The sequence below is a fragment of the Choloepus didactylus genome, chromosome 14 (genome assembly GCF_015220235.1).
Source record: "Choloepus didactylus isolate mChoDid1 chromosome 14, mChoDid1.pri, whole genome shotgun sequence".
Lineage (NCBI taxonomy): Eukaryota > Metazoa > Chordata > Mammalia > Pilosa > Megalonychidae > Choloepus > Choloepus didactylus.
The window spans coordinates 46,727,149-46,753,137 of record NC_051320.1 but is presented as its reverse complement, the minus strand read 5'-3'; the positions used below and the strand labels follow the sequence as shown (position 1 = coordinate 46,753,137).

The window sequence follows — 25,989 nt, the reverse complement described above, 5'->3', positions numbered from 1 at the left end:
CTAAACTGGGATATGATACCAGATGAGGTTTGGAAAACCAGGAGTTGGGAAGGAGAATGCTCTTTAAAGAATAATTTGGGAGTGCCTAGACCCAAAATTGAGCTGGTGGGATAAAAAATGACCCATAATAGAAGCTTATCAACCACAATAGAAACCAAACCATAGGAAGGACTGGGGAAAGATTGAAATCAAATCTTATTTTAGCCCCCTTATCTTGCAGGGGGCTTGGGGATAAGAAGTGGGGCAAGTGCCATTTTGGTTTCCTAGGTTTATTCTTTTTCCCTATATCTGTTCTGCATGGTCCTATGCAGTTCTTATGTGGTGTGGTCATTTAAGGATAAAATTTATTGACATGGCAGAATGGCAGGACAATTATGTTGAAGAAATAGCCTCCCTCCATGTATTTTGACCTTAGGAGTGCCCCAATTCAATGGCTTTTAATTTTATCCAGGTGTTGCTGGGGTAAAGTGGTAGAGTTGATTGGCCTAGACTTTTCGTAGACATCCATCAGTTCCAGGGGAAGCTATAAAAGCATGAATCTAAGCAGGCAAAGACATTTCATCTTACCTGTATAACAGACACAGGATGAAAGAACCCACATGATGTGATTTGCCTTTACCCCTCAAGTGATTAAAACCAATGACCTTTTTTGATTGATAGCAATTTCTGTGAACCAAAACAATTTGTCTATAGGAATTTTGTTTTCACACACTTGTGGTTCTTGAAGACATATAACATGACTTTGGGAGACCCACTTGTAATACTGTTTAACCCTCAGCCTGCTGATGCTGTGAACCAGACAGCTGATTACAGTGCAGTTTGCTAATACTAACACTAAAACCACCACTAGCCAGTAACCAAGGGGAAAAATCTTCATCATTATTTACACAGTTTGGGTTTGATTTCTTATATGTAATTCTTGGAAGTGCCAACCCCCACCTAACTATTTTGTTTTCAAGAATACTAATCTATTTTGCAAGGGCTTTTTACTCACTTCTGTTCAAAAACATGTTTGAAAAAATACAATCTTCTGCTATGCTCTTGGGAAGAGAGAGAAGTATAAGACAACAATCCAGCCCACAAGGAGCTCATTATTTTTTCCTGTTCTCCACATCAGAAAGCTGTACAAAAGTAAATGAGAATATGATCTTGTTATTTCAACCTTCAAGCTATCATTCCTGTGTGGGTACCTAAGGGTGGGAACATTTTCTTACTGTAAGTTTGTAAAGCATTGGTTTCAGCCACTTTATGCCTTGAGTAAGTTGTATAACCTAAGTAGCTGCCAAAGAATTTTGTATTTCTATTTGGGAGCATGAAGAGCAGAAAAATCCCATCTATATAACATAACATAAAATGAATATTCCATTGTAAAAATTGGATCAATATAGAGAACAAGGTGACTATCTTGCAGAGCTAGTAAGATATGATTGGCTACAGACATATGGCATTACATGAAGCAGTGTTTCAAGAAATCAAGTCCTGCTCATCACTCTTCTCCTGGAGAGTCTCTCAAGGGAGCTATATATAAAGGTAAAACATTTAGGGAATGGCAACCACTTTATTAGCTGAGTTAGTATATAAAGCAGAGCTCCAGCAAGGCTGGAGAGCAGCAACAGTTTCGATCTGAGCCCTAAGAGGGGTTTCCTTCTTCCTTGTGAAGAAGGTTTAAATGCACTTGTTGAAAGACAAAGAGAGAGACATATCAGAGCAGGCCCTGATCCTTTTATCATTCACATAGCATGGATGAAGAAATAGTAGGAGAGAAAAATATACACACAGAGGTATAGTCTTCTCCCCACAGAAAACTTGTCCCCTCCACAAGGTTCAACTTTGAACCCTCCAAATACTCCAATAGCAGCCTCATGTCTTGGAGATGGGGGATGGGGGTGGAAGGTGGTGGAGAGGAAGGGTCTGAGAACTTGTGCTTTAGAGATTGAGCTGTGGTTGTGGCAGTGTATATGGAAAGAAGAGAACAGAATCAAGACAAAACCCAATATCAGGAGATAGAACATGGGCAGAGAATGGGCAATTAATGATCAAGGAGTACAGAATGTTCAAATAAGGCTCAGTGTAAAGATTTCTGGATTGTAAGCTCTTACAACATCACATCTATTCCTGAGTTTTAACTGTTATTGCTAAATTCTGAGATGCTGTGCTCTTTGAGTATAACCTGGTAGTTCCCTGGAATGCTGGGTTATCTGTGTGACACCTGAGACTCAAGAGTTAGAATTCTGCAACTCTGAAAATCAGCATTACTCCATACAGCAACTGTTAACAAAGCTGAATAAGAGATCAGACTCCAAGTAGAGATACGAATGAAACAGACCTGGTTAGGACTAAGGTAAATCAGAATACAGGATGATGTTGTCTGTATTTTAAAACTTCAACTCTGTGTGAGATCAAAGGAAGAGATGTTTATTTGGTCCAAAATTTAAATTTTCTATAGCACACTATCTAATTTAATATGTCTGGTCAGTTCATTTAAACAACCCAAATACATGGAACCTAGAATAGGGAATGAGATCCTATTATTCTGCTCAGGTTAATATAATACCCAGATATATTCCGTAGTATTTTGGGCAGAAAATAAAAAAGTGTTTGCAAAATCTACTTGAGGGACTTGGGGGAAAATGTGGAACTATTAGACTTCCCCACCTGGGGAATTCCTGACATTCTCTTTGACACTAGGGACTCACAATTAAGCCAAGCCCTCAATCCTGAGGCTTGCCTTTATGAAACTTATTTCTGCAATGGTGGAGCTAGGTCTGCATATAATTATGCCTAAGAGTCACCCCCAGAGAGCCTCTTTTGTTGCTCAGATGTGGCCTCTCTCTTTAAGCCAACTCTTCAAATAAACTCACTACACTCCTCCCTGCATGGTACATGACTCCCAGGTGTGTAAGTCTCCCTGGCAACGTGGGACGTGACTCCCAGGGTGAGCCTGGCCCTGGCATCATGGGATTGAAAATGCCTTCTGCACCAAAAGGGGGTAAAGAAATGGACCAAAATAAAGTGTCAGTGGCTAAGAGATTTCAAATAGAGTTGAGATGTCATTTCTGCAGGTTACTTTTATGCAAGCTTTAGCCAGATATTGCAAACTACCACAGTATGTCAAGCCCCAACCAACAGTATTCCCGAAAACCCTAGGAAGTGCACTAGGCTCTATCTAAGTCTCTACAAAAGTTTTTCTTAGTAAGTTTATTTTTTTCAGAAACTTAAGGCCTCTATGTTGATACTATGCCAGATAAGCCCTGAAGCCCAGAAGTACTGGTCTTTCCAAGAACATCAACCAGTTTCATTCTTCTACCCCACAAAGTCAACACCCCTTTCCAGCAAGAAGTTTAAATGGTCATTGCTCAGATATCCCTGAAGATTGAGAGATCAAATGAAAGGGAGGAGGTATAACTGAGAAATTTGGATTTAACAAATGACCGCTAATACTGACTCATACAGATATTTCTTTTTAGGTCTAGTGTTTTAGAATAACCAGAAGGAAATACTTGAAGTTGTTGAACTGTAATCCAGTAGCCTTGATCTTTGATAATGATTGTATAACTATATAGCAAAAAAAAAAAAAAAAAAAAAAAAAGCCAGTTGCTCATGTTTGTATGGATCTACTTCTGGATGTTTTGTTCTGTTCCACTGATCTATTTATCTACTCTGCAATACTACACTATCTTAGTTTACCTACCTCTATTGTAAGCCTTAAAATTGGGTAGAGTACAATACCAGCAGTCAATAAGAAGGAGTGTTAAAGGGTATGGGATGTTTGAGGTCTTCTTTTTTCTTTTTATTTCTTTTTCTGGAGTAATGCAAATGTTGTAAAAATGATCATGGTGATGAATGCACCACTATGTGACGATGCTGTGAACCAATGACTGTATACTTTGGATGGATTGTATGGTGTGTGAATATAGCTCAACAAAATTACATTTTAAAAAGAAAAGACATAGCCTGCATGGGACTAGGGCTGACAAGGGGCAGAACTCCTGAGCCTCCCTCCACATCAACTCCTCAGGCTGCCCCTTCCCATGATGACATGTCATCTTCCTTGATAACCTAAAACCCAGAGTCTCTGGTTGAAACTACAAGAAGGTTCTGCTGGTGAGAAGAAGTGCTTGTACCATGAGCCATTGATCTTTCCCTTGAGGATCTCTCCCTGCCCCTGCAAGTCTGGCTTAGGGCAGGAGGAGGAAAGACACCATGTTTTAGGTACTGACCAGAGTTCTGATAAACAAAAGAGTTTACCAAGTAGCAGAGGTGACACAAGGATAAGATGTTCAAATGACACTTGACTAAAAGCTAGGGAGTGATAAAAGATAAAAACAGTGCCATGAATTTGCAGCCAGGCTTATTCATCTTTGCTTGGTTTGGTCCCTTTCATCTCACCTCTGCTATCCTCTATCAGAGCAGAAGCCATCTCTAATCCTTACCCTCCCAGGTGAAAGCACCTTGTAGTATTTACTCTATCCCATTCTTAGTCCAAGAGAGGAAGGTCTGCTGCCCTGGGCTGTCCAACATTACTGACACTGGAGATGACTGTCCCCAAGGCCAGACTCTACCCTTATCCATAGCCATGAGCAGGATAGTACCATCTCATCCTAACATAGTTTCTCTAATTCAAAAACACAAGAGCCTTGTCTCTCCAGTCTTTGGTCTTGATCATCTTTTCTTTTCTCTATACACTTTTTCTTTTGCATGAGCTAATCCATTTCCATGCTTCAATTGCCACATTTCTTCTGGTGAATTGTAATAATATATTTCCAGCCCAATTTTCTCTCCCCATCTCTAGATATAAATATCTATCTGCCTACTGGGCACCATATTAACATCTCTCAGGAACATATTTAAAACTGAACACATTATTTACCCTCCCCCAAACCAGTCCACATCCTGTATTCCTTATTATAATAAGTCACCCCCATCCACCCAGTTGCACATGCCAGAAATTTGGGTGTGATCCTTGTTTCCCCTTTTCCCTTTGCAGCTTCATTCAATTAATCAGGTTCTAGGAATTCTTCCCACACAATGTCTTTCAAATATATCTGATGCTTATTATCCTTGTGGAAACTTCCTTGGTAACAATATATGCAGCCAACATTTTCTAAATGCTTAAAATGTGCCACTCACTGTGCTAAGCATTCTCCATGCATTATATCAATCTTCATAACAGCCTGAAGAGTATGATATTGTTATTATCTATATTTTAAAGATGAAAGAAAATAGATTAATTTGCTAAGGTCATACATCTTCTATAAGGCAGAGAGAGTGTTTAAAAACATAGGTCTTTCTGATGCCCACCCCATGCTCTTACCTTAATTAAGGGTCACTATTATTTCATGCCAGTTAGGGTGTCTTCTAGTTTATATTCTTGTCCCTCTATTATCTCCTTCAAAATGCAAACCTAGTAAATTTTAAGTTAGATAGTGGACATCCTTGTTTTATAGTCCCTCAGCCACACCACTACACATGGCTTTTTTCCTTCTATTTCATTCTATGTAGACTTCTTGCTTCATATAATCTTGTTGGCCTCTCTCACTTTCCTTTCAGTCTTCCTTCTCATTCCCTTCCTTCTCATCCCATGGCTGCCTCTTGGAATTTCAAATTCTTTCCTGGAAATGAATCCCATCCCCAGGTGTGTTTTTGATGAACTTGTACAATGTTGGGAACCACATTTAAATATCGGTTGATTTCATTTTTAAATTGAAGTTTTTGTTTTGATTTTTGTTTCCTTCATTTAAATCTAAGCATCGAACAACACTGGGCCCACATTCCCAAATGGTAACAATAGGCAAAAGTTGACTGGTGCCTGCCCCATTTATTAATACTCTCTATTATTTTTATTTCAGTACTGCTTACTCCTGATATTCACCCTGCTCTAACCTGGAGCTAACTTCCCTGACGTGACCTTGAACTCACCTGAACATGACCTTGACCCTGCCTTCTCAAATGTCTTGATTCCGTTGTCTTCTTCCCATATACATCGCCACAACCTCAGCCCAAGCTCTGGAGCACAAGTTCTCAGACCCCTTCTCCCTATGACCATCCAATGCCACCCTCCCCACCCTCCATAAGATAAGAGGTTGCTATTTAGAGGGGTCAAACTTAGGTGTTAATATCTATTAGCATCAGTAAAATTGAAGGCAAGCCACCTAATGTTCTGAGCCTCAGACTCCTCTCATGAAAATGTAAAGTACAATAACATCTATATCGCTAAGTTTCGTAAGATTAGAAACACTTTGTGTATTGCATTTAAACTGTAATACCACTCAAATGTGAGTTAACATGATTACAAGCATCCCAGTGTAAACCTACTTAAGCAAATAAAAATATATATATATATGTTTGCATCTGCAAGTGAAAAGTCAGAGGTGTAGATGCCATCATCAGGACCTTCTCTGTGCTGTGCCCTTTGCCATGCTGGCTTCATTCCCAGGCTGGGGAGGCCTGGGAAGCTATAGAGACACATCTTCCTTCCTCCTGGCAGACCCAGCACAAGAGAAAAAGTCCCTTCCCAAAAGGTCCCACTATGTCCTGGGATCCAGACTGATTGAACACTTGGGTCATTTGTATTGCCATTGCCATTTTTTTTTTTTTTTTTTTTTTGTCATACAATACAATATATTAGTAAGGACAAAAAACAGCACCACTACCAGCTATTGCCATTTTAAAATAAAAAATTACTGGCCTGTTGTACCATAAACTCATGCCCTTTTGTGTAGGGAGTCTCCCCAAACCATTCTCTGGCCAGGAGTGCTGATTATCAAGGCTTGGGCCACAGGCCTTCACCTGGATCAACAACTGAGTCTGGGCCCAGCTCTCAATCCTGCTGCACATTAGAATCTGGGACGTTTAAGAAAAAGAGAGAGAAGAGATACAATGCTTCAATGTCTGAGCCCAATCCCCAGAAAATATGATTTAATTGTTCAGAATGGGACCCAGGTACCAGTGTTCTTTTTAAGCCCTGAGGTGGTTCCAATGAGCAGCCAAGGTTGAGAATCCTGGTCTAGGGAAACAGTCCACTCAGCAGACTGGATTCTATCACTGGGGCCAGGAGAACTTCACCTAAACCACAAGTATGAAAAGTGCAAGAGGGGATTTTCCCCCAAACAAACCTCTGGTTCAGTTATTAAATTAGCAAGGACAGATGATAGCTGACAAAAGCTAAATTCCCGTACAGTTCATACACCTCTATGTCACACCCATGCCAATCTCTTGCCAAGTTCCCAACACCCTAAAAAGGAAGGTCAGTAACATTATACCCAATCTGCTCTTCCATGTGGACAGTTCTAAATATTATAAGAAGTATTATCCAAAGGGAAGAAATATATAAATGTCCCTTTTATATCCAAGTGACCATTCTGTTACAACTAAAAAAAAAATAGGAATTAGAAATGCTGAATGAGGCCTGAAGCTATAGTAAAGGAATGGGTCAAGGGACAAGGGGAAATGGAGAAGAAAGGAAAAGTCAGCAAAGTGTTACCAGCTTGTGGGTATATCTGTGTGGGGATCAGGGCAAGGATACTTTACTCTTATTTAGCAATATTTAGTTGACATTGTTCCCAGAGAAGAGAAATATGATTAGCAGGAAGATATAGTCATTAAGGGGGCTGGGTTACAGATACATAACTAATTCTAGGATGTTATATTCCCAAGGCTGAGACCACTCAGGAAAAAAATTCCCAGACAAGCCTTTACTCTTGGCAATGCCATGTGCTTCAGGAATTTCAACTTAGTCCTTCATGTGTCGCTAAGCTGCCCTCAGGAGTGCAGTGAGGCTCAACGTCACAAATATGATTTGGTGCCAGTGATGCCACACATTCTGCAATATTATAAGGAATACCCTTCTTTGCAGCTCAAAAAGTTGTGGTTTGAACATCAGGCAACCCTACAGCAGTTTAAAATTTTCATGGTTCAGGAACAAAATTTCTAGGTGATCTCTTAGAATGCAGACAAACATTCTCATATTCTTACTCAGGGGATTAGGTTCTTACATGGCAAGTAACACATCTTATGCCCCCATCTTGTCTCATTTCTTGACTTAACAGGTTGGAACCAAAGTAACTATTTACCCCCAGTGGTCATCCAGGCTAGAATGGAGAAATCTAAAAAAGATAGAGCTTATAGCAGGTAGTTTGTGGACATTCATTTAATAGTGGGAAAAACCAAATAAACCAGTGTATTTATTACATTGCCACCTTTGTTGAGGTGTAAGGATTGTAAAATGTATATTTTTAAGAATGTTAGAAAAGGAACCATTCCTTTTATAGGGATAGCAGTGATTTTTTTTTCCTTTTGTTTTCATTGGTATACACGTATAACAAGAAAGTAGCCTGTGGATCAACATTTTAGAAACTACAAATTTAGGTTTGAATTAAACAATCAAGTGAGGAAAAAAACAAAAAAAAACCAGAGTCCCATACTGATTAGCTTACCAACCATGTTGGCAACATGTTTTAAGTCAACGACATTCTCTATGAGTGTTTGTTCATCTACGAAACACATTCGGTAGTGAGGCCCCATGAGGTATCAGTTAAAGGATATTGTGGAGGATCTAACTGTAATGGCGCTTATCTTGGTGCTGGTAATGAGAGTTCCCAAATTTTTTAAATATTTAAAGATTTACAAAGTGGTTTTTCAGAAAGATTTCAACTGAGTGACAGCACGACCTAAAGTTTCTTTTATCTTTCTTTCTTTGAAATGAACACATCTACACTGATCATCATTTACTTGAGGGAAGGAGAGCAATCATAGTTTGGAGAACTAATGGACCCTTCCCAGGATACTTTTGAAAAATAAATAGTATAAAAGATATAGGATTATAAAAGAAATCAAGTATATTAGAATACATTAGTCTAGGTTAATAGGCCCTGAAGGTTCTGTGGACTTACTTTAAGAACCTAATCTTATGTACTTACTCTTTAAAGGTTTTAATCAAGGGTGCAAAGAGTTTCAACAAAACATGGTAGGAAGTATTTTGACAGGAGAAACAAATTCAGACAATCGTAGAGTTAGGCAGGTAATGGGAATACTAGCAGGAAGGGTGTCAGTGCAGGTAAGAGGGGTTTGGACTTTGGCAATGCAAAGTACACACCCTATCTGAGAAGGCAGCCCCCCATTAAGCTCAAGCAGATTTTTGCTACATGGGAATGTGAATCCCATATGGCCATGTCCCTCCTTTTTCAAATGAAGCCAAGCATCTGGATTTTTATATGATATATTTACATTTGTTCATGCTGGCTGAAGAAAATATTAACACTGTTTGGAAAAAAGGAAACATCTTTTACCAGATTTGTCTGGAGGGCCACAAATTTGTAACTTTAGGAAAGTAGGAGGAGTTGGAAGAAATTAATTATTCATATTTTAATGTGTTTTTTTTTTTTTTTTTTTTTTTGCTATCAGCATCCTTATTAAGTTTATTTTGAAAAGATAAATATTCATTTAAAAGTAATCTCCTTCCTAGGGTAGCATTATGATGCAATAGAATCATCACAGGCTTCAGGAGAAAAATTGTTTTTCATTCTTCCAACAACCATTTCTTGAAAACCTACTTTCATGTGCCAGGGAATATACCAGATGCTAGGAATATAAAGATCGAGACATCATCTTGGTTTCCAGATCTTAGACTAGTGTAGAGAGAGTTGCACCAAAAGATTAAATAATACAGTATGTTAAGGTCTATCATAAAGATAAGTAAAAAGTACAAAAGAAATAGGAGAGGAGAAAACAGGGAAGTCTTCCCAAGGGAGTTGGGAAGGATTCTCAGAGCAGAGATCTCCTTGAATAGAGCTTTGTATCAGCGGTCCAGGTTGTTAATGATCTATGAGCTATGCTAAAGAATTGGTATTTTATTCTACAGGAATTGAGGGTTGCTGAAGATTTCTGGTTAAGGAAACCCCATGCTCAGATTTCTATGATCACTCTGGCTGCAGTATGGAATATATCCTACAGGGGGAGACAGAGAAGAGGATGAAGACTCACAAGATGATTTCAACCAGACATGCACTTGGTCATAGGCAGCATAAAGCAATACAACTTGGTTGGAAAGACATTTAGGGGATAGAAACCACAGAACCTGGTGATTGATTGTATGATAGTGGAAGTGGGCAAGGTGGCAAAAGAGATGGAACTGTCAAGAATGCCTCTCAGGACTTTCTCTGACAGGTAGTTTAGTGTAAAGGTGACAGTGTAATCTCTGGGGCTAAATTACTTGAGTTTAAATCCAACCTTTTCTATTCATTTGCTGTATGACTTTGGGCAAGTTATTTACCCTCACTGAGCTTTGTTTTTGTATACACATCAAGTGTTCTCAGGACAGTGTTAACATTTGGTCCTAACAATTACTGATATTAATTATTTCCATTTTGGTTAGGATAGTGTTACCGTTTAGTAGGTTTTAGAAGAATAATTGTTGCATTTGAAGTGTGCTTAGAACATTCTAGCTGATTATGTGCATTCGGCGCTGAAAGGAGAGTGCCATTAGCTCAGTGATGGTGATTAGAGCCTTGTATGCAGATGAAATCCTCCATGGCACATTTGGAGGAGAAGGCAAGGGTTTAAGTTTCCAGGGCACAGGAGTAGAAAGATTCAGAGGCAGAATCTGCAGAAACCCATAAGAAGAGAAGACCAAAAAGGTAGTAGGAGAAAAGCTAAATACTGTTGTTCAAAAACCAAGAGAAGAAAAAGTTTTAGGAAGCATGTAGTAAACATAGGAAATATTACAGAGGAGCCAAATAGAAGATCTGAAAATATCTATTACATTTAACAATTAGGAAATCTTTAATAAAGTAATTTAAAATGCCTTCTTAGTTTGTGACAGGTAGAAAACAATCAGATGTTAGATACCATTATCCTTCTTAATTTTAAATGCATGCCTAGAGAGTAAAGAATGAAAAACAACTTCTAGTTTGAATGATATAAACTTTCCACATTTGTAAGTCCAAAAACATTGAATTCAACAATTTCATATAATTCAGCAACTATGCTGAGGACCAGAAAACCTGGCCCAAAAATTAGTAACGTATTCGTTCCCATTGTTTGTGTCATGATGCAAGAGCAAAAATTGCCCCTTTTTTACTCTAATTTTCCTAAAGAAATAGAGTTTATTATAATTGCCAATACTTTATCCACACAAATAGAAGCTAATGATATCTAAATGCTTTCCTTAGTCTGTATCCTATGTAGTTCTCCTGCCTCTTTGACTTTTGAGTTTAAAATTGCAGAGATGAAACCTAAATGCAAAAGTAATTTGAAGGGAAGAATATCTGTAACTTTTCAAAGAACAATGCTACTATGAAAAGTCTGATTATTTTGGCAGTGTTAAAGTATAAACTATAAAATAGTAAGTGTATTGGCTTTGGAATCAAGTCCTGACTCTACCACTTACCAGGTATGAAGTCCAGAGAAAATAATCTTCTCAGCCTCTGTTTTCTTACATGTGAAATGAAGATGAGCTCCTGTCTCAGGATTTTGTTAGGGCAGGGTAAGGTAAAGTACGGAAGGAGCTTAGCATAGTGCCGCTTGCAACAAATGGTAGCTGACGGTGTTTCTTTTTAAATTCTCCATAGTAGGTAAGCAGAGAAAGTTTGAGAGAATTGTTTTTAAGAGAGTAGTTACTTCTAGAAGTATTGGCCTTTTCACACTCCTACAAAAACCTTTAAGCTCTTTCTAGCACTGCAGCTTTGTCCTTTCACTGCTAGGCCCTCCAAGAGGACCAGAGTCGGGTCCATAATTTCCCAAGACACAAGGACTGAGCAGGGTTGGTGCTTCTCATCAGTCGGGGGCTTGCTGGTGTGTTCTTTTGTAACCAATGAAATACATGACTCGTAAAATAAAACTGCTCAAAATCTATACCCAAAAAAAAGCCACACAATTAGTACTAAAGACTTACACATCCACAATATAGTTAATGATGTATCACAGATAACTCTATCATATCTCATATTTCCTTACTAACTTGATAGTTTCCAAAAATGAAAAAAGAAATCAAATTACTTTAAAAATAATAATTCTCTGTCATTTTACATTAAATTTAAGCAAAATAAATTTAAAACATATGCTGAAACTATCTGGTGAAGAGGCCCTTTTAAGTTTCTCACCTAAGTTTTCAAAGTATTTGGTGGTGTTTTATTTTGAATTTAAAGTGAAATAAAATGATGGAAAAGTTTTCGTAACGGATGGTGGTGATGGTAGCACAACATTGTGAATGTAATTAACAGCACTGAATTATATATTTGAATGTGGTTAAAGGGGGAAATTATAGGTTGTATATATGCTACTAGAATAAAATTTAAAAAAAAATCCATAGGACTATACAACCAAACAGTGAATCCTATGGTAACCCATGGAGTATAGTTTATAGTACAATTATAAAAATGTTCTTTTATTAATTGTAAAAAATGCACTACATTGTAAGGTGTTAGCAATAGGGTGGTATATGAGAACTGTATTTTATGCATGATTTTTCTGTAAACCTACAACTTCTCTAATAAAAATAAATAAATAGAAACAAGGCTGAAAATGCCCTAACCTGTTACTTACTTTGCATTTTTCTGACATGCTACTATACATTGCTATTAGCAAAATGGTCGTTAAAGATGTAATACAGGACTATTCAGTTAAATGGAATACCACAAAGTATGATACTATTATGGACCATAAAGTAAACCCACCAGTGCAGATGTTCCTAATTATTCTAAAAACACAAATACTTACACAAACCAATTGGTTCCAGCTACAGAATAATTCAATTAAAAGAGTGCTTATAATTTAACAGTATGCATAACAGTTAAAGCCAGAAAGGCAGTAAAATGGCAAAAAAATATAAACCTACAGTTTATGCCAAGGAAACTGTTCCATATTCTCAAGGGTGAGAAATCAATTTCTTTCCTTACTACAGGTAGAAAATTGTACCTGAATTAGTTAAAACTACAATGATATGCCTTTAAGAAACACACACACACACACACACACACACACACACACACACACACACATTAGCTAGCTTTCACCAAGAGAAATACCTATCTGAATCCAAGATGTCAAATAGAATCTGCTTTGGGAAAGTAAAAATAAGACTCCTGGCTATTTAAATTTCTTCTTGAGGAATAGAAGCAGTAGGTAATGTGATCCAGAAGTAAATCAGCAAGCACAGGAAAGCACAAGCTCTAAGGACATACAGGATTCCCTCTGCAAATAATGATCTTGGCAAAGAGCCTCCTTTATGCACAGAAAGCTCTGTTCCTTGCTTATAACAACTCTTGAGGCTACAACAGGTAATTGTGGGCCGCTAATTAGATTTACAAATGATTGTGCTCAAGGCAAAAGATGTTTTATAGCTTGATTCAGTGAAAGAAACTGTATCAGCAAAAAACAAGCTATAAAAACTTATTCTTCTGTAATTATTGATCTTTTACAAAGTTTAAATTTTAACATTGAAATATGTAATGCCATTCAAAAATTGTTTCAATGCTTAATGGCTAGCAAAAAATAGCAAAAACAAGAGAGAGACAATTAGGAAAACTTTTGTACACAGGTATTCAGTATGCTTATTTCCCCAAAGCTAATTAAATGTACATTTCATTGCCTAAATTGTCACTCTTAGGTCACAAAACTCTTCCAAGAAAACAAAGTGACATTCGTTCTGCATAGAACAGGAAAATCAAATGCAGTACGTTACCTTGTGTCACCTGTTGAACTGCCAACATTATCCCAGACACGGCATCTGGCAGCAAGTTTTCTTGCAGATTGTAATGTGGTGCCCATTCCAAAATCGGTAGACGCCTTCTACACCACTGTTTAATATCTTTGCAGTGGGGAGCATGCACCCTCCTCCAGAGCATGCTTTTCTTTTTCCTCCTTGCCCCTGTCATTTTTCAGATTCCCTCTTGTAGGAGTAAACTTCTTTAGAAAAGAAAATCTGCTGCAGAACACCTTCTTTCAATGCCAGTCTCCAACTCTTCTGTGGCTTACAATGTCCAAGCTACCCAAAAAATAAATGAATAAAAGAGAGAGAAAGATTAACAGAAGCATTCAAATGTATACAGCTGGGCTGTGTGTCTTATTATGGGGTAACTAATTATTCTAGATAAAAAACACAGATTAAAACCTTGAATTCTCATCTGAATGAAGTGGAGAAATGGTACCTGTTAGTGTGATATTTTCCTGATCTTGGAAAAGGAATGGGTTAAGTTAGTCTACAGCTCTCTCCTCAGTAAGTCCCCTTATATTCACTGTAGTCTTATGTTTTTGACTCCAATCCCAATGGCTAATGAGGTAGTTCTGGGCGTGTGTTGGATGTGGGCTGGGTTATGCTAATGAGACCAGGAAGTACTCAGCGTGTCCAGTCGCTCCCCACAAACTGTGCAGAAACTCAAAATTGCCAGAGGGGTCTGTCCTGCAAAATATATTCAGAGAATCCAGGCTTGCTTCTTTGAGAAGTTTGTTTATTCAGCATGTCAGAAGACTGCAAAATTCAGGAACGTGACAGGGCACTACTAAATGTCCTTATTGTTTTAATCCCTGGTAAATCAAGTTTTCATTCAGACAGAGATTCAGGTAGCTCACTGCCTGGGTCTGGAAAAAGCATAGCCAATTCTGATTTTTTTAAAAAAACCCTGAAATTTTATCTCATGGGCTAAGCAATTAAACACTACAATGAACAAATATGGATGGATAGAGTTCTGTCTCTGAAATTCTTCATTTGGTTTTCTCCGACTGTTTCTCTGTCATATAATTCACACGCTTGTGCTATTATAACTGAAATTTATGAAGGAATAAAAGTACGGTTCAAACTATTGTTTGAAGTGTCCCCAACTCTGTTTTTGGTGGTACCCTCCTTTCACATAACTTTTGGGGTTTTTTCCTTTGGTAGAAAAGGTGGTACATTTTATAACAGAACACATAGGCTGTCAAAGATTTTTGTTTTATTGTTGTTCCCCTCCCCCCTGAGGAAAGCCTGCATTTATGAGCTGTGCCATTGGAATTAAACCAAAAACCAACTTAATAGCTAAAAAATGTGAAGCCAAGGAAAAGAATACCATGTATATAGTTCACAGCAGCCCCTTTTAATGCCCATTTGTCCTGAAAGTAGAAATCTGATTTCTGGAAGCCTTTAGAATAACAAAGTACTTGGATCCCTCAGCTATTTTTAAGTTCCCCTGGTGTACCTTTTCCCATGGATTTTAAATTGAGGGGAATAACTACTCTCTCAGTCTTCCAAAGATGACATCGCTGGTGTTCTATCTGTGCAAAAATACCTCTTTTAAAATCCAGTGAATCCTAAATATTTATATGTAGATATATATGTACTAATTATTCTTATCTACAGAATATAATTTGCTTTGTATTCTTCCAATTGTTTATGTTACATAAAATTTCCAAACTAACCAATAGTTCAGGTTTGGGACCTTTAAAGTTAGAACCTCATTTAGAGTTTGAGTTGTAGCATTTTAACTCTATTCTCTTACTACAAGAGGGGGATCTCACCCAATAAATGTAAATCCACTTTTAATAGAGATGCTATGTTGCTTTTCCTTCACAAACAGAACTCTAACTCTTTTTATACTCCATTCTCTGCCCTAACTCTAAAGATAAAGAGAAATTCAAAAGGTATATATAAAATGAGGATACATTACTTTTATAACCAAAATAAATACTAAAAATACTTTTTCAAAGCATATGTAGATCATAAATTCATGATCTAAACTGACAACAGGAGGAAAGTAATTGAAAACATACCTGAAATCTCCAATCAACAGACACCTATTATTTGTATAGTCTTAATCATTAAAAAAAACATTTTGTATTAAATGTTAATAACAAAGAATTCATATGAACCGAAGATTCAGAATTGAAGATGAATCTGTGTAGTGCCTAAATCACATTAGTGCTAGCAATTGCTCCCAAACATTCTATGATCAGAAGAGAGAAGAAATTAATAAAGTAGTTCTATAGTCCCTCAATCAAAAATTTCCAGAAAATTAGAATAAGTTATTTTTAAGAATCTTTAGTTTAAATCCAGAATTCCAGATCAGATTTTTTTTTGCCAATTCCAGTGCTAACACATTACTTAAAACATGTCAAAATCTTCCTTCAAAGCATATCACTCCTATTTATAAGCAGCACTACCAAAAAATCCCTATGAAGAAATTTATACATATTTCTTAGAGTAATATAACTTGCCCACAAAATCCAAAGAAATCAAATTTATTTATTCAAATATTTCAGTCACTTAAGTTAGCTTAAAGAGCAGTACTAAGTATCAACTATATGAGACATCTCTTCTCAAATGTCCTGTAATACCTACCTGCACACACACACACACACACACAGACACACAATGAACTTCTTACCTTCCACTTCATACATGGAGTAATAGAAATATTCTGCTTCCTAAAACATCATTTGACCATATCACTGACATTTGACCTGCCTGTTTCAAATTTAAACCCATTAGTATATGAAATGTGGCCCTTTTCCACTCCTCTACCATTCTCTAACTAGCTTCCTAGTTGTTTAATTCGTCCTTATCAAACAACTTCAATTTGCTTGACTCTGAGAGACTACAGAAGAGTGAGAAGGGAAAAGGATTTTTTTCTACTTTTAGGAGTTGCCATTTAAGGAAGGAAATAGAAAAAAATGTATAACTAGCTATAACTTAAGAAAGAATGGGATAAATTAATTATCAAGTCATACAATAAGTGTATTTGAGCTCAAAGGAGAGATATTTGCTTCCCCACTGGGAATAAAGGCTCCTCACCCTCTCTTGGCCTTCTGTACCCGAAGTTAAGTTCACTCATACTCTACTGTACATTACTTTGACTCCAGTCTATAGCTACACTAATTTTCCTACGAGAGGGAAATTTCCTACATATGCTTTGAAAAAGTATTTTTAGTATTTATTTTGGTTATAAAAGTAATGTATCCTCATTTTATATATACCTTTTGAATTTCTCTTTATCTTTAGAGTTAGGGCAGAGAATGGAGTATAAAAAAAGTTAGAGTTCTGTTTGTGAAGGAAAAGTAAACTTTCCCTGTAAGCCCCTCTTAATGCTTATGCTGTACACTCAGCATCCTTAGCCTATTCAAGGTGTACAGCTGTAGTCATTTTCATTGTATATTCATTTTCTTCCTTTAAATCTATTTCATGTGATTTTATCTGGTCTGGCTCATAGCATTGAAAAGTCTCCTATGAATAGGAATTACCCACATAACTTGCTTTGCTTCTTAGGCTCCAGTAGAGACATCTTCAGGCATAGGTTCCACACAATAAGTATTAATATATGAATGTTTCTCCTCATGACATTACCCAAGAATCATTTAATCTATCTCAACTTGGTTTCCAGGCTGTGCTCTTAATATGTTAAGAGAAAAAGAAACTTAGAGACGCCAGGAGGAAAACATAAGGAGAATAAAAGTGGTACACTCCTGAGAAACTTTATCTCTGCTTGCTCAACTTCTTTCCATTCACTAACAATCTTAGGAAAGTTCTATCTTTGTCAACACAGTTCTTTTTCCTTATATTATAGAATCTGAAGAATGGAGACAGGAAAAACAGAATAATGGGAGGAGTAGGAAGAGATGTAGAAAAGCTCATGGACCAGAGATTCAAAGAGAGTCTCAGAGGTTGGCATGTGAGACTCTCTGGAGCAATTATGAAGTGTGGTGGAATTGGGCCAGGCTCAAGTGAGGAACGTCTTTTGAGAAATGTTGTGCAGGTTGTAAATTGGATCACATACAATAGTTTTTGAGAGACATTAGTAAAAACTGAAATTCTTCTTAAATTACTTTTGCTTGCTCCATTGTGCTTCTGTGCAGAGACTGGGACACCTAAAGCACTGATGCGTATCCAGGTTACACTTGGAAATACAGACTCATAAACCTTGGAGAGTACTGACTCCAAACCCATGCCTATTTCAGAAAGTATATCCACAGTGTTTCCAATGAAAGCACACTGTACAAAGGGTCCCAGCTGAGGGAGAAAGTTGAGGCTGAAACTAAGGCCATGTTCTGCTCACTACACCAGGTAACTGGAATAGGCATACATCCATACAGCGGGAACAACTTTTATTAAGTTGTACACCAGAGAGGGTACCCTTTTCTAATTTACCCAAAGTTCTGTACAGATTAGCAAAGCCCTTAATCCAACCACTGCTTTAATTTTCCAATGACAAAAACTAAGACTTAGAAACATAGCCCATTCCAATTTTCAGACATTTTACTTATTAATAATTGTTCAATTATTGAACCAAGATATGCCACTTAAAATATTTACTCTTTAGTCTTTGTCCTAACCTCTATGGCATATAACTGCCCTTCAGCATCAGGCATAACTCATTTAGTGCTACATACACAAGAAAAATGTGCTAAATTTTTATGATGCTGTTCGTTTCAGCAATACTGTTACATTCAAATGTATGTGCACATGTGTAAGTCAATTACAGTCTCAAACAGTGCAGTTAATGTTTATCTCGTGACAGGCCAACTATATGATAGAGGGAGTAAAATCCTATGCTTTCAGCAATGATTGCTAATCTGCCTTACCATGCTTTCTTTGAATTGAATAGAATTTTCCATCTGGTTTCTTTACCCTACCTTGGCTTCTCTTTCTGCCACTATTTTATAGTCTATGACCTATTTTGACTCATAATAGGGGCCAGAGAGAGGTAGCTCTAGAGAAGTAAAAAAATGCCTAGGGAAAAAAAAATCACATGTTCATATTTTACAAAGATCCAAGGCATTTGGGAGGAAATTATTTTAAAAATGAAGAAAAGAAACAGTAAAACAACAGCAGTTAATTAAAGATTAGTGAAGGCTTTTTCTCATTTCTCCTTTTGACCAATAATTGATGACCAGTAAATAAAATAAACTATGACTGGGAACATGTTCTGACTTAAGAAGATCTGAAATTTCAAAAGAGGAATTTATCTACTACAGTGCTGGAAATTCACCTCCTTAAAGCCTATATGTGGGTCAGTAATTACTACTTTAGTGCTGCTATTTCCAGGGATATAAAGCCCATGCAAAAGGAGCTAGCTATGTGTTTATTGGAAGACCACAATTGTACTTCTCTTACATGTTCTCATTTTCAAGCTATCTTTCCTAAATTCTTTCAATTACTCATTCTTTTACTTTAAACTATCTTCATAAAGTGGGTTTCTTACAGACAGCATATAGTTAGGTTTTGCTTTTCTATCCAATGTGATAATCTCTGCCTTATTTGGGGTATTTAGATCATTTACACTTAATGGGATTATTGATAGAGTTTGGTTTAAATCTACCATTTTGCTATTTGGTTTTTTATTTATCCCATCAATTCTTTGTTTGTTTTTCCTCTATTTTTACCCTTTTTTTCTTGATTGATTCTTTTTGTGTTATTCTATTTTCTCCCCTTCATTGAATTATTAGTTATAGGTCTTATTTTAGTGATTGCTTTAGGATTTATATTGCACATCTTTATGTCTATCCTCAAGTGATATCATACCACTTCACATCAAGTATAATGACTTTACAAATGTATACGTCTATTTCCTTTTGTGCTATTGTAGCCAAATTTTACTTCTACATATGTACTAAAGCCCAAAATACATAATCATTATTTTTTTCTTTGAACAGTCACTTATCTTTTAAAGATATTTAAATAATAATAAAAGTATTTTATATTTACCCATGTAGTTACCATTTCCATTGCCCTTCCATTTTTCCTTGGGGTTTTCTTCTCCTTCCACCTGAAGGACTTCCTTTAACAATTCTACTGCAGGTCTATTGGTGATGGATTTCTTCAAGTTTTGCATACTCGAAATTTTTTATTTTGCCTTCTATTTGAAAAATATTTTCTTTGGGTGTAGAAGTCTAGGTTGAGAGTTTATGATTTTTTCTTGTTTGTTTTTAGTACTTTAAAGATGTTGCTCCTCTCTCTTCTAACTTGCATTGCTTCCAATAATAAATCTGTTATAATCTTTATCATTGTTCTTCTATACAGACTGTGTCTTTTTATCTACTTTCAAGATTTTCTCTTTTTCACTGAGTTTAAGCAATTTCATTATAATGTATCTTGATGTAGTATTTCTTGTGCTTGGTGTTTCCTGAACTTCTTGAATCTGGTGTTTATAGTTATCACCATATTTGGAAAATTGGGGGCAATTATTTATTCAAATATTTTTTCTTTTCCACAACATTTGAGGATACCAACTAAACATATATTAGATCACTTGAAGTTGTCCCAGAGTTTCCTGATGCTCTGTTTTTCTTTCTTTTTTTTCTTTTTCTTTCTTTTTTTTTTTAGTCTTTAATTTTTCATTTTGGATAGTTTCTAATGTTATGCCCTCATGACCACTAATCATTTATTCTGCAATGCCTAATCTGCTGTTAATCTTAGCCACCATATTTTCAATCTCAGACATTTTAGTTTAAAGGTTTTTTAAAAAATCTTTCATAGCTTGTGATTTTTATTGGATGCCAGACACTATAAATTTTGCCTTTTCTTATCATTATTCTTGAGCTTTATTATGAGATATGGTTAAGATACTTGGAAACAGTGTAATCTTTTGGGGTCTTGCTTTTAAGCTTTGATAGCAGGGATCAGAGTGACATTTATTCCTATTACTGAGGTAAAACCCTTCTCAGTACTCTACCATGCACCCTGTGAATTATGAGATTTTCCACTCTAGTTCATAGAAACATGAACTATTCCTTATTCTGTGTGAGTTCCTCAGATTGCTCCTTCTATTCATTCCCCCAGCTTTTGGTAGTTTCCTAACACTCACGTTGATCTTTACTTAGCTGAATACTCTACATGTGCAGAATTCTGGGGTTTTCTCTATATGCAGCTCTCCTCTCTGGTACTTCATCATACACAATCTAGCTGCCCTGGCCTATCCAAACTCCCAGCTCCTTTTCTTCAACTTAGGGAGGTGACAGCATGCTCTTGGATTCTCTTCCATCCCTACACCCTGCTGCACCATGGCCTGGAAAGCTTCTCCTGGTGGTAAGCTGGGACAATCACAGGGCTCAGTTTTTTTCCAATTTTTCTAAGATCACTGACCTTTTTTGCTTGATGTCCAAAATCCTGACACCATCATTTCATATATTATGTCAGGTTTTTTATTTATTTCAGGTAGGAAAATAAATCTAGTACCTGTTACTCCATCTTGGCTGGAAATGGAAGTTAGCCACTATATAATATGACTTTCAAACAATCCACCCTTATGGTCTCTTTCCTCATGATTTGCCACAGTTTGTCAATTTTCTATTTAGAATGTGATACCAAAATTTAACACAGGGCTTAGCTATGGTCTGGCTTAAAAAGAATAAATGGTACCACACAATTAAATTCTTTTTCCACATCCACCACTGCTAAGTCATATTTTCTCCACCTTGGTTATATAGGAGCTTTTTTTAAAAACAAACAAACAAACAAACACTAACACCAAGTTTTATATTAAGCCCTATTAAATGCTCATATTAAATCTCGTCAATTGACTTGTCATGTTAAGATCTTTTCAAATCTGAACTAGCCATCACTACTACTGATATTAATTGCCTTAATTCCAACATATTAGCTACTCCTCCAAACATTGTTGCCCAAAATTTGTTAAGCATGCTGTATAAGTCCTTATTAAAGTCATTTAAGAAAAGCAGAGACATAGACTAGATCTATGTCCTTCAGATTGAAATGTATTCTTTTGTAGGAATTATTTGAGAATAGTCAGTCAAATAGAAATTTTTCATTTTGTCCACAAAAGTATTTTAAGGGCTTATACCGAACTTATTACTGAAATCAAATATACTATCTCTGCAGCAGCCATGTAACTTTTCAATCAAGCACTCCTATTAAAAAAGATAATGAAGTCTGTCTAACAACTACATTAGACTAGCCCTCTGGATACAGTGTGCCCATCTGGAAAGGATGATGGTAGCAGAGGAAAAATGGACAATTTGGAGCTATTGTGTTACACAGAGGAAAAATAACTAAAATATGTTGCCTATTATTGTTTTTAGAGATTAGGCCAAAAAAGCAAATTTACCCAACATTATCATACAGTGTTTGATGTATGAAGTTACTCTTTCAGGGGAAATTCAAGACTAGCTTGGTTCTGTAGTGATAGCCTTATTAAATCTTAGGTCTTAAAGTTGAAGTAGTACTTAAAGGTCACCACAAAATAAAGAGGATTCAAGAGTGTGGAAATCATTTCCAAGGGATACCTGAGAGACGGTCATTCAGCTTTTTGTGCATGAAGTAGGGGGCTATTTAATATGCAGGACTTCTAATTATGTTTAAGTTTCTCACCTACTTGTGACAAGTTTCTCGTCAATCGAGGATTACTGTGACCTGAATCTGCTGAACTGTAATCCAGTAGACTTGATTCTTGGTGATGACTGTATAACTCTGTAGGTTTTATCATGGGACTGTGTGATTGCAAAAACCTTGTGACTGGCACTCCCATTATCCAGTGTATGGGCAGATGAGTAATAAAATAAACACAAAAAATATATAAATAACAAGAGGGAGATAAGGAGTATGGGATGTTTGAGTGTGCTTTTTCATTTTTATTTTTATGATTTTCCTTATTTTGGAGTAATGAAAATGTTCTAAAATTGATTGTGGTGATGAATACACAACTATATGATGATACTGTGAGCCACTGATTATATACTTTGGATGGACTATATGGTTTGTGACTATATCTCAATAAAATTGCTTTAAAAAAACAATTATTGTATACATAGACATATGAGTAAGCTTACAAAGTTGAAAAATAACTGAATTGCTCTCATATATACATATTAAAATGTGAAAAATTAAAACCCAAGTTCCTATGTATTCCCTTGTTCTTATTTTCTGCAGTGAAGTTTCATGATACTGCATTGTTCTTTCAAGGATCAATAAAGCAAAAGTCAGAACAATTTCACCTGATAAGAATTCCAAAGCCAATTTTCCCCAATATTTTTCTGGTTATAAATAATCAAGTTTCTACTATACAATAGAAATTTTTGGAAGGTATAGAAAAGTTAATAGAATGAAAACAAACACTCCAGAATCACATGATTGATTAAAATTTTGGCATGTTTATTCTAGTTTTTTCTCGATTCAATGTGTTTCTTTACATAGTTGAGGCATTACTGTATATATAATTTTTTATTTCACTGGGCATTATATCATAAGCCTTTGTCACGTCTCTTAGAGAACACTATTTTTAATGACTATGTAGTATGTTTTCACAGGGGTGTACCATAGTTTATATATTCATTTTCTTAGGAACAGACACTTTGATTGCTTCCAATATTTTGCATTTTTATAAATAGCTGTTAGATAAACATCTATGGGCATAAATCTTTATCCAGATTTCTGATTATTTCCTTAGAAGTTGAATTATTAGGGTCCAAATGGAAAAGAATCTTTACTAATGATGTCATATTTATTGGTGAATATTTTTGTCATGTTCCAAAAAGGCTTTTCTGGGTCAACATTTTTACATCAGTCCAGATCCATAATACACTCATCTTTTGAGTGATCTCACTGGGATATTCTTCAACCCTGTATCATGTGTGGACTTCCACAACAATTATTGATGCTTATTTTTCTGGATCAATTCACTTTCCAGTAAAATTTTGGAGCACTCATACTTAAACCATGAAGCCATAGGATGTATTTTTCTATTGAGTTAGTTTTCACTTGCTGGTTTACATTCCACAAGTGACAACTTAATTCAAATATGGGCTACCACTAATGTCTTGCTCCCAAAAAGCAAAGAAAAATATTCAGAAATTCTCAGTGCTCAAGTTTATTTGTCCTCAGGAAGAGATATTGGGTGGCTAAGTATAACTCAAAACAGTAGAGTAAAAGTAATAGGAAAAGGGTCAGTAAATAATTACATATTTATCATTTATTGGAATATGTGGACAAGTTCTCAAAATATTTTATAGTTGATTGAAACTTCAAATTTTAGGGAAGATTTAGGCTCTCTATAAAGCATTTCTTTCTTCAAGTGCCCATTAATTTGGTGGCATAAAAAATTTACTCTAGAAGTTTCAAGGTTTATATTGCACATAGATGGCAGTAACATTTTGCACCATATTCACCATATTATTGACTGTTGAAAACACATGTACAAGAGCAGATAAACCAACCCCCAAGAAACATTAATTTTAATTCATATCAAAAGGAGCATAACAAAAAAAATATTTGAAGTGTTGTACTATGGAGCCAGACAACCAACCAGCACATTGGCAAGCAAAGCTGAAATTCACTGCCAACTTTTCAAGGTCCTGGAGAGGAGGATTTAGATAAGTTGAGTTCCAAGGACAATGCCTGGCAAATGGAAGAGGCACTGATAAATGTTAATTGTTAGCTCCATAAATTTTTTTCATTAGTTTCTAAAGTGATTTGAATAATGTTTATCAGTCTTACAACAGTTTTGAACTTAGTTTTTTACTATAAATCTTACATTAAAAGCATAAAGAAAACACCATATTTGTCTTTCTTCCCATCATTATTCATTTGGAACTAAATGTTTTCTTTGTATCCTGGGATGGAAAATCTTACCCAGTTGGTAATACTGCAGGCCTATCTATTTAGCCTATACATTGATCTATTTCAGTTTACCTCACTTGAACTCCCAAGTCTGATTTGGACTAAAACACCACTTATCCTCAAATCATGATCATGTTACAGTTCAGTTGCGGCATCTGCATGCCAACCCCAGTCTTCCTTCTCAGGCTTTAAACTTTGTTATATCCTCAAGATGGTCCTGAAATTCCAAAAATCTGGGCTTGGATTTATCCTCTGGAATTTATCTTCTACTTTCTGAATGTGAGTAAGGAAAAGATCCTCCATATCCTGAGTCAGTAGAGATTAATTAGTTCCTCACTGAAACATTGAAATGCGGAATTGAGAAGAATTCTAAAGCAGTGCACCCATGATCAGCAGGAAAGTTTACAGTGATCTGTTACTGAAGTCTGTCATGGGCATTGGAGAGTGATACACAGAATGTGAATTTACCATTATTGTTCTAGGAATTCACAATCCAAGGGAGATACCTTATGAAAGCTAGCAGAAATAGTTTCTCATGTTTTTCCTTATAAATCATTTGTAACAAATTGACATTGGGTCTCAAGCCAATCTACAAAAACAAAGTTTACTGTACTTAGAAACTTAAAACTAGTGCCAATGTAATAAGTAATGAATATGCTTGGCAGCACATAGTATTTATGTCTATCAATTCTTTCAGGTGTCCTTTATAAAGAAGGAATTATTTTTGGTGGGCAGTCTAACCTGTACATAAAAGAAAAACTCCACCTAATTAAATACTTACTTCCAAAGTCTCCTATCCTATGAACATTCTTATTATGTGAAGTCATTGTTTTAATGGATCACTTTAAAAATTAGCAGGATAATGAGAATATTTTCTAACATCTCTGTGGATTAACCATTCCCAAAGAAGTACTCAAAATGAGAGGGAGTTTTCATTCAAGAGAATTAATATAATTGGGATTGCCAGAGTCTTTAAAACTAAGAATCAAACACTTCACAGCCTTTCTGCAGTTGATTCTTGGGTTTAGGAACAAGATATGGTATAAATGATCTTTTCCACTTTCCAAACAGCATCTTAAGCAGATAATGATCAGGGAAGTAAGTGTAATGAAAGCAGCTCTGTCATATTCATCAATAAAGCAATTTCTGAACATGAAGACCCACCTCAGGTTTAGGATAAGAAAAAGTTTCCTATCCCACCTCTATTCTCATGGGCCAAAAGATCACTATCAAATAGCAACAGTTGAAAGCACTTACCAACTTATCCATAAATCCAGAAAAATAAAGAATTCCACAACAGGAATATGCCCCTTTTGCTCCAAATCATAGGATAACCATCTGTTAAGCAGGTTGATCTAATCCTAAACTCTTCTGAGGAGTCCTCTTCCTTTTGTTGTTAAAGTGATCAGCTTGAAAAATCAAAAGGAATGGAGAGATACAAAGAATGGTGTAGAAGT

At 36.1% G+C, this 25,989-nt stretch overlaps 1 protein-coding gene across 4 annotated transcripts in view; it reads right to left on the bottom strand.

Moving 5' to 3' along the window:
• The window catches only part of SLC26A7 (solute carrier family 26 member 7), a 112,178-nt gene extending 97,966 nt beyond the window's left edge, over window positions 1–14,212 (bottom strand). For 3 of the 4 annotated variants that reach the window (XM_037802925.1, XM_037802927.1, XM_037802928.1), the window contains exons 1-2: window positions 14,108–14,169; window positions 13,679–13,981 (exon numbers count right to left, since the gene is read on the bottom strand). In XM_037802925.1, the coding sequence (XP_037658853.1) occupies window positions 13,679–13,871 (193 nt within the window). In that variant the 5' untranslated portion in view covers window positions 13,872–13,981; window positions 14,108–14,169. Of the gene's footprint in view, window positions 1–13,678; window positions 13,982–14,107 lie in introns of all 4 variants that reach the window. The other variant, XM_037802926.1, reaches the window with a different exon arrangement.
• Between the last annotated feature and the right edge of the window lie 11,777 nt (window positions 14,213–25,989).